General features: G+C 38.0%; 1 protein-coding gene across 2 annotated transcripts in view; it reads left to right on the forward strand.

The window, feature by feature from the left end:
- BROX (BRO1 domain and CAAX motif containing) overlaps positions 1-6,395 on the forward strand; it is an 11,243-nt gene extending 4,848 nt beyond the window's left edge. Inside the window, exons 6-12 of one of the 2 annotated variants that reach the window (XM_009994757.1) lie at positions 180-285; positions 859-948; positions 1,740-1,825; positions 2,505-2,586; positions 3,650-3,800; positions 5,195-5,354; positions 5,754-6,395. In XM_009994757.1, the coding sequence (XP_009993059.1) occupies positions 180-285; positions 859-948; positions 1,740-1,825; positions 2,505-2,586; positions 3,650-3,800; positions 5,195-5,354; positions 5,754-5,840 (762 nt within the window). In that variant the 3' untranslated portion in view covers positions 5,841-6,395. The remainder of the gene's footprint in view (positions 1-179; positions 286-858; positions 949-1,739; positions 1,826-2,504; positions 2,587-3,649; positions 3,801-5,194; positions 5,355-5,753) is intronic. The other variant, XM_009994758.1, reaches the window with a different exon arrangement.
- The last annotated feature ends 3,576 nt before the right edge of the window (positions 6,396-9,971 follow it).

Genomic DNA, 9,971 nt, shown 5'->3' on the forward strand with positions numbered 1-9,971 from the left:
TTTCCCAGTGGCAGTGGAAGAGAAATCTGTCTGTCTGCCCAGCAGCACATGCAACAGTGCAGCCAGCAGTCTTAGGACCTTCACTCAGTGTCCCATCCATTTAGGAATACAGGACTTGCTTTGCATTGGCAGCAGTGGTATTAAGCCGAAACTAACTTTGAGACTTGCTTTGTACTTAGGAAAGTCACATTCCTAAATTGATTACGCCTGTGGAAAAGGGAAGAGATTTAGAAGCTCGACTTATAGACTCTTACATCATACAGTGCCAAGCTGAAGCTCAAGAAGGTATCTTCAAATATGCGTTTGTTTGGGATGGTAAAGGACAGCCTTTGTGGGTTACTTTGTTGTCTCATGAAGTCTACTTGGCAGCAATGCCATTTTTTTTTCTTCTCCTGAAGTACTGTGGCTTAGTGGGGTGGGTTTCTTTTAAAGAAACTTAAGTTACAATTATAGGAGGAAAATGCCCAAAATCAGTCTGATACTGCAAATGTAACCACTTTGGAAGAACTTTTCTGTGACGTTCCTCCCCTGCTTTGGCTGGTTTTTGGGGTTTTTTATTATTTCATGCAGTCTCTTCACCAGCATGCTTGCCTAGGATAAATTTCCAATTCCTTTACTTTAAAATATTTGTGGCTTCTGTTTACTAGCTGGTCTTCAGACTAACCATCCTTCAGCTTTTCTGTTAATCTGGAATAATTCTATCCAAGAAACAAATCTGTCTTTATTCTGCAGTTTGCTTCACTGCACAACACTTGTTTTCTGCTCATGCAGGGGTTTTAAAATGCTAAATGCCTCTGCTGATTTGATGTGACATTTCCAATTGAACTTTAATACTGTGGTGTGAAAAATTTTTTTCAGTGACAATTGCTCGGGCTATTGAGCTGAAACACAATCCAGGACTAATAGCTGCTCTTGCTTATGAAACAGCTAACTTCTACCAAAAAGCTGGTAAGTGTCTTGTTTTGCATCCTTAGTGATCTGGTTTATGTATTCTTGCCAGCAGACATACTTCATCCACCCATCAATTGTGATATTAACACTGTTTCTCAGTGGATATGCTTTCTATATTTAGCACATTTAAGGTTTCAGTTATCAGTGTCAGATATATTTTGATAAGACCTTTTGGTTTTGTGGGACTCTTCTTCTGTAGCTAATGGTTGGAAATGTTACTGGGGGGAGACAGAAGGCAGAGTAATGTCTTGACAATATGTAATAGCAGCAAACAGATGGCTCAATGTAAATTGTGTTTCAGCTGCCTTTGGGCAGCAGATTATGATGCAGACCGTAAAATGTGTAGCAGGTTAATTATGAACATCCTTCCCGATGAGTAAGCTGATCTATGGGCTTGCTGAGGCAATTGGGAAAAGTGAAAAAATATGGGAGTCAACATGAGAGATGGAATATTCTAACATATATAGGTTTTTATAGGTCCCTACTTAAAATCAGCAACAAGCTTTGAAATGCTGCCTGAAAATACTTATGAAAATTAGCCTTCCAAACTCAGTGGGCAGCAGTTTCAGAGATTCTAGGGACAACTGCGTGATAGCTCAATAAAACTGCGTATATTTTTATTTTTCTCATAGTTTCTCTGTTCCTTTGCAGAAGTAATTTGTCACTTGTTTCTGTCTACTGTATTGTTAAGATCTGTTGCTAAATTGAAGAATTCTGGTCTTCTAGTGTGTGTGAGAATTTCCTTTTTGGAAATGTCTTAAAGAATAACTTCACGTATGTGTTCATAGATAAAACTCTATCCAGTTTGGATCCAACCTATGCAGGTAAATGGAGGAAGTACTTAAACTTGAAGACCTGTTTCTATATGGCCTATGTAAGTACTTCAGTTGACATCAGTTACAGTTTGTAATGTTGTCCAAAGGGCTGGATAGGGAATGGGTGCTGAGTGTGAAAAGAGGCTGTGCATTGCCAGTGGCATTTGACGTTTGAGCCAGTTGAAATTACTGCAGTGTGTAACTTTTTGTAATTACCTATCATTAAGTGAAGTGATTCAGATTGAGCATAATGCTTGTCTTCCACTGTCTGCGTCACAGTCTGATTCTAGGAATAATCAAGAGCTGATCATCTTTTCCAAGGCCTTGAATGAAACTGCATCAAGTAATGTTAGGTGCCATTCCAAGTGCTGTCCCTTTTTGCATGGCTGATCTCTTAGCGTGTTGGGATCATCAGCTGCTCAGTTTGCTGTTCATTTCTTGTAGCCTGCCACAGCCTGTACAGTGAGAGAGAAACGTTTAAACTAGACTATATTGTTCTGGTAAAACAGCCTTCATGAGGCTCAGTTACTCTTGGCTACATTTGAGACAGCTTGCTTCATGCCTAGTGTGTATCTGCATTGTTCATGGAGTGATACTTTGACTTGCATTCCCAAATTGCCAGCTATCTGCAGGGAATGTCAGCTTCAAAGAGGTGCAACTCTGATATAAGGAGCAGCAGAAGGAATTGGTGCAGGAAGTGCCCAATGACATGGTAATGATTTTGTCCTCTCCCATTAGGCATACTGTTACCATGGTCAGACTTTACTGGCAAGTGATAAATGTGGGGAAGCAATCAGATCTCTGCAGGAATCAGAAAAATGTAAGTGTGATTGAGACTGGATTACGGGGTCTGATGATGACATGCCTGGTTTGTTTTGCTATATTGAGTTTATTTGATTTTCCATAAACATAAGATTTTATCTGCCACTTGATGAAAATCCAGCACACTTTTGAATAGGGACAGTGTTATTTGTTTTGTCTTGTCAAAGGCTGTCTTTCATAACAGAGTTGCAGAAGATTTCATTTTCACTTCGCAACCTTTTAAAGATTGGCTTTACACTGCTTGCAATATGGTGTAAAAATCAATTGTCCAGTCATCATGTTTTCTGGTCTGGATGGTAAGTTACAGCAGCCTTTTCTGCTTTGGTGGTTGCTCTATCTTACATTGAATAGTAAATCTAGCCTTTTTTTGTTTGTTTTTAAACAGGTTTCAGTGACTTACTTGCTTTCTATTCATTTGAAAGGTAGATGAAGGGAAGATTGCAGTAGTTCAGGGTCTTCTGCCCATCCTTCTCTCTTCAAAGCTATTGCTAGTCCAATGGCCTGCACTGCATAACTTTACCACAATGTATAAAAATTGCTCAAATCATCAAATGGAAAACTTTTAGTACTAATTTTAAAAATAAATAAAAAGGATTTATTAAGAACAAACTAAGTTGGAAGACTTACAAGAACAGTTAAATTAAATTGAATAGTGTGGGTTTTAGTGTGCTTGCTGTTCAGAGAAGAGTGCCCCTTTTCCCACTCCATATTAAGTGGTGTTTATTTTTGGACATCAAATCTTCATAGATACCTTCATACTCACACTTTTTCCTACCATGTGGTACAGTTCTTAAGCTTACTGTTCCATTTTGCCCCACATGTAAGTGCTTTTCTGCATCTTCCTACTCAAAAAAAAGTTATTTATTTTTTTTCCTTTCCCTAGTCACTTTTGCAGTAAATCATGGCTGGGAGTGCTGCTTTTGAGCTAGTTTAGTTTTGTTTCTAAGAAACAAGAAGACAGCTTGGATTCTGGTATCTCCTAAAACTGAAGCACTGTAGCTCAGAACCATGATTTGACAGACTCATATAAGTGATTTTTATAACATTTTTTTCTTGCAAAGTTTTTGCCAAGGCTGAAGCACTGTGCAAAGAATATGGAGAAACCAAAGGGCCTGGGACTACTGCCAAGCCTTCTGGACATCTCTTCTTCAGAAAATTAGGAAGTTTGATTAAGAACACCCTAGAAAAATGCCAGCGAGAGAATGGATTCATGTAAGCAATTAGTGGTTGGTACAGTACTCTGTATGAACTGTTAATACCTCATCTGCTTTTATTTCCAGGTGGGATGGTGAATTTTACACTCTAGTTCTTCTGTTCCGCTTGGCCATGGCATGTAACTTAGGCAATCACAAATTTCTTTTTAATTTTCTCATAGTAGATTTGCTATGGCTCAGTGCTGTCACCCTCCCCATTTCTTATGCCAGTTCAGTAAGGCAGGTTGGACTGACCTGCTGAAGAGGTTAAGCACTTTTCTTCTTTCATTCGTCAGCCATTTTGTTCCTTTTCCTGCAGAAAGAGGAATTCCTGCAGAGGCTGCTGTTTCCCTAATGCCCTCTTTCCAGCTGCTGGGATCTAGTAGGCAGAAGAGGACACAGGTGGAATACTTTGCTAGCAGGGAGATCAAAACACAGTCGTGCCTTCAGTGAAGAACATGTTTAGGCTGCTAGGAGCATTACCAGTCTAATTAATATTCCAAACAGGAATTTCTGTTAGTTAATGCCCCTTCCAAAAGAAGTTTGGAAGTGATTTAAAATAGCAACATTACTTTGGCTTTAGAGTTTCTTTTGCTCATGTCTAGCTACCCTCCTCTTATGATTTAGCTAGTTCCCTTTTTATGATATTTTAAGACCTTCATAATAGGGGAATTGACTAAAGAAATAGGATCGTTAAGTACATCAAGCTGAACTGCAAATAGGAAGGGAAATCCTCTACTCTGCTTTGGTTCCAATAACCAGTATCCTGGCTTACAACAGTATACAGGAGATGTCAACAAATTCATGTCACTGTAGAAGCAGACTTTGAAAGAGAAACCAGATAATCAGTAACTGTTTTGGGAGATGTGCCTGCTAGAGGGCTCTGCTGCAGTGCAGGTAGTAAGGTAGTGTGTGTCAGTGTTGGTAAGTTTTCAGCTCTTGTTGGTTTGCCACGGGTGGATTTATACCCTCATTCCATCTTTGTGTTGTAGCAAGTCTTTGTGGGTGCTGCAGTGTCTGTTGCTGTTAAGCACTGTGCCAGAGTAAGACCGATTTAGGAAAATAAATGTCTTTTTCATCTTGCTGGGGAAGTATTTTAATTCCTTGTTTGGATTTTAAAGGTCTTTTTCAACAAAATAAGCTAAATTCTCATTGAAGCACTGAGACTAATGGTTATTGAGGAGGAAAAAAAACAGCCCACCTAGCTATTAGGGAATCAATAATATCAAAAAGAAATTGCTTGTGCTCTTTGAATCTTACTGACAGAATGGGTGTTGGGCAGTGCCTTAATGAAATGGAAGAGGAGGGCAGTGATTGCCACTGTAAAATCCTAGATTGTTTTTCTTTAGAATTGCAAATGAGACTTGCAGAGAGTGCACTGTGTTTTCAATATATTGCTGTATTCTATTACAGCTATTTTCAGAAGGTGCCAACAGAGGCTCCCCAGCTGGAATTGAAAGCAAACTATGGCTTAGTAGAGCCTGTTCCTTTTGAATTTCCTGCCTTGAATGCACATTGGACTCCTGAAACACTTGCTGCTTTTGATCTCACCAAGAGGCCAAAGGATGACACTGTAAGATAATCATATGTGTTGTTCTTTCCCATTAGCTTTATTCTGTGTGTAACAAAGAGTTACTGTTCTGCTCTTCTGTAACACTCCCCAGCTCAGAGAGGACAGAGATAGGAGGCTACCACCTGAGCTCACATTCCTACTGTGCCAGGAGGCAAGTCTCTGCCACACTGTCAGCATCTGCCAATTAGGAGTCCCTTTTTTCTTTTTCTTTTTATTTCTTTTTTTCTGAAATAAAGAACGTTTGGCCTTTCCCTTTTGCTTGAAGCTTGCTCAAATTCTTCAGCCTTAAAAAGAGATTAGACCATTAGATTAGAATATGTAAAGTTAGCCATGCATAAATGCTCTGCAGACACAGTGGTTTGTACTTGGTGGTATTTATTTTTTTTTTCTTGTTCACAGGCTAAACCAAAACCAGATGAAGAAGTAAAACCTCTGAAGGAACCAGATATAAAGCCTCAAAAAGACAGTGGATGCCAGATTTCTTAAGTGCCATAAGTGCTTCAAATTAACTTTAAAGCTGTGTTAGTTGGACCTTGGTGCTTTAGTTCTGTTCTCCCTTTTTCTGATTCCTCTTTTTTATTTTAGAAGACTAATTTAATTTCATTTTGTTAGTATGCATCTATCTTGCTTGAGAATGTGCTGGATTTCTAGGAGTTTATTTATATGTGACTCATTTTTGGGTTTAGTGGGATATCATAGAATGAGCGGGCTTAAATGTTCCTATTGTGCCTCTAGAGAGTTTCTTTTTGTGGGTTTAGTTTCTACCCACAAATAGCAAAGAAAGTATCATGATTGTAACTCTTAAGGATTTTTTCATTAAATAGTATGCTATATAATGTCAAATTCTGCAAACTAAAGATTGCTTGAACTGTTACATTTATTCAGGCTTTAACACTCTGTTGTGTTCCAATGCACTTCACTGTAGCAAGCAAAGAAAATCTGGGTTTTGTTTGTTACACTCCAATGGTATTTCACAGTACTTTCACAGAACTTGAAAAACCCTATGTTCTGCATAACTGGAACACAATTTATATTATTCTGAAGCGATTAGCCTCTGTTCTTTCCACTGTAGATTAGGGGTCCTCTATCAGAATTTGTAGGAAGATATTTTAGCTTGTCTGTCCTTCCAGTAAAATCCTTTAATATCAAAGTATATATGCAAGTGATGCAGCAAGTAATGTGAAAGTGCTTAAAAGTAATGCATCACGGTGTCATTAATTTGAAGTTTTTTGAATCTTAAAAAATGTTGTAAGTTTAAAAGCTGCAGACAGTTAAAATCTCATGTTGTCATGATTAAGGTAATGGAATTGTAACCAGGATGCTGTGTTTCCATCTGGGAAGTGTCTATAAGAAGCTGTTAGGAGAACAGAGAGGATAGGTGAGATGAAGAGCTAGGATTTGCTTGCGCTGCCTCCTTTAAGGATCACAATGCAGTTAACTCAGTTTCATAATCATGATTTAGTTACTCATCGTTGTTCAGATGCCTGTGTGTTAATATGTACATATCTCAACCTAATTAATTTTCCTTCTATGCAGACTAGATTCCATTTCACTCCTCCCTTCATTTTCCCTTTCATCTGCTACACACTCTGGCACAGATTTACCCTTGTCTGCTAGTGCATGTGTGGGTGCTAGGACTAATTTTCTGTTGGGCTTTGTACCATAGAAGTATTTCAGTATATGGTTATCTTAAAATAAAATGCACAGGTTGTGACTAAATAATTCCCAAACAACTTCTTAGGAAAGGTTATTTTATGGACTTGCAGTTCTTAATTCTTTGGACACTTTCTTGAACCAAGTGGTTTCTTTGAATCAAGTTCACTGTAAATAATTTTGGACATAACCAAGTGGATTGTGTCAGATTACGGAATTATTTAAGCGTAGCTGTGTAACCTCTTATGCCATAGCTGTTTCAGTAAATATGATGTTGTAGTTTAAAAATAGACTAATGGAACAAACTAATTCATTCAACATGTGTTGCTTTTCAAGACAAACTTCGTTTAGTCATAGTTAAAATCCTGTAGCAAACATTGCATAGTTTTGCCCAAAAATAAGAAACCTGAGACTGTTTTGTTTGCAAAGTATAGGGACCTGAGAGTCAACGATCAGTTTTCTCTTTGGTTTTGTTAGGTAGTAGCAAAAATTATTGTAAATAATATGTAGATTAACTGCCCAATATGCTTAAGAGTATGGCTGAATTGACTGGGTGTTTCAGTTAATCTGTAAACCTAGCAGCCATGTTTCTTGTGTTACAATTTCCTTTAGGAATTTTTACAAATGAAGTATTTTGAATGGTGACTTTTTAATACTCTAATGCTGCAAGAGCCTGTTTTTGTGGCCTCTGGTTTTAGAGGCTCTCATGGCTAAACCTGCAATTCTTGTTGGTGTAAATAGTCTTTACAAATTTGTGCCAAGTCTGGACTAGGACAAAATTGCAGCCGAATAAAATATGGAGTGCTGGGTTCTCTATTTTGTGCTTTTAAAAATGTGTTGATTGTCTTTAATCTACTATAAAACAAACCATTATCTCTTTGCAAGATTTCTATTTAAATACTTTCCTCCATGTATTTAAATATACCTCCTCCATGTTTTGTGTTTCTGGGTTTACAGCAGTTAATCTCCATCCAGCATGTGACACTCCTAGCACTGAGTGGCTAAATTTGGCCCTTGAATGCTGATGTCTGCCTCCCACTGGATTTGGTAGAGGAGTTTTGCCTGTCAGCCTAAGGATGGTCACTTAAATGTTCAGCATGGATATGTGGTGTGTCTGTAATGATGGTACTGGTGAATAGTATAAGCAAGAAAACAGATACCTTTATCTGTGTAGAATATAGCAAGCTTTGCACTTTAGAAACTTCTGATTTATTTCAATTTCAGTACAATAACATATGGTTGTAAATACTTCTTCCTGTCATTTTAATTTTGTTGCACTGATTTCAGTACTGTGCTATTGGTAAGATTTTTGAATAGGAAACACTACTAAAATGTATTTTGAATTATCTGTGTATAGAACAAACTCATGAAGTGTATCTCTACCTTTACTATTGGGGGAACATGAGAGGGGGCAGTAATTAATCTGCTTTCCATGTCAGTTTAGAAAAATGAGAACTTTCTGTTGGCTGAGGCATGAGAAGATTTCATCTCATCCCTGCGCCTCGTATCTAAACTGAAGTTTCAGCATTAACATAAATCCTATTCATTCCTATTAATTATCCCTAAAAAAAATAATATGTCTGGAAAGATCATTGCAGAATTATAAGTGGTGCTTTTTTTTACCTTAACTGGCCCGGTTGAATGAGGAATAAAGTGCAGGGAGTATGACTGACATGGAAAAACCCCTGCAGTGGGTACCTGTCTCCAGATTTTGAGTGCAGTACAAAGGCCTTTCCACCATGAAATTGTTTTCACTCAGATCTTTCCCCACTGGTGATGCTCTCAAATTCAAAAAATGTCTATGGTAACTGAGGGGGCCCTTGATCAGCTTTTAATATGGGAAGACCTACTTCTTTTTTGCGTGATCTTCATGGATTACAACCTTCTTTAAGCCAATCTGTACTCTGAATAATCAAACATTAATGGAATCAGCTCTGATGGGATTAACCGAGCAGCCTTATTTTGTGAAGACAGTCACCATGCAATATTAAGCTTCATAGTTTGAAAATCTGTATATAACCATGAGTTTCAGAACACAACTTAAAATAAACAGTCTTAATATATCAGTTTGTCTTTCATAATTTAAAATTTCAAGTATATAAGCAAGAAAAAGGGTGTCTCTTGAATGTTACTTTAATGAAAATGTAATAACTACAGAGAATACTTTACCCTTACAGTATCCCCAAAAGAAGACTTAAATGAGCAAGATACCGAGGTGAATTGGGTGCATGTGGAAGTAGTAGCTACATTGAAGGACTTCAGGTCATGGAGGGAGGAAGAGAGAAAGTGGAATTTCCAAACTTACATTAAAAAAAAATAAATAATCAAGTATGATTTTGTATTATTATAGAAACCTCCAGTGCTTGTAAATGTCTGTGACATTGTAGGATATTCTGTGTACTAGGCCAGAGGATTGTTTGGAAGTGCAGATTGCTGGCCACTGCTCTATATTGTCCTTATTTGTATATTTGATTCCTGTTTCCTGATCCTTGAAAGCCAGACTTGTCTCTAGTATTCCAGATGAAGCCTCACTAGCACAGCGTGTTAAGTCTTCCCTATCTGAACCAGACATACATCTTCTGGTGTATCAAAGAATCATTGTTTTGGTTGGAAAAGACCTTTAAGATGATCAAATCCAACTTAACCTACATTGGTCTGTCAGAGCCATGTGGTGGTCTCTAATAATTTTGCTTCATGCCTGTCACCGTTTGACTCGGGTCCAACAGTAATGCCCTTGATCCCCTCCCCTGGTCCCCCAGGTAGGGAAGGAGAGAGAGAAAAAGAGAGAGACTTGGCTGGATTGAAAACTAAACTACACAGCTTTAATTAAACACTAATGATATAAGAGAAAATATACAATTATATACAAATATATTTAGATATGTGCAAAAGCCTCTCCTCTTCCCCCACCCCCAGCAACTCCCACAGCATCTCCTGAGCTGTGAACAGTCCCGAGGAATCCTG

Source organism: Chaetura pelagica, unplaced genomic scaffold (genome assembly GCF_000747805.2).
Source record: "Chaetura pelagica isolate M959 unplaced genomic scaffold, ChaPel_1.0 scaffold2, whole genome shotgun sequence".
Classification (NCBI taxonomy): Eukaryota; Metazoa; Chordata; class Aves; order Apodiformes; family Apodidae; genus Chaetura; species Chaetura pelagica.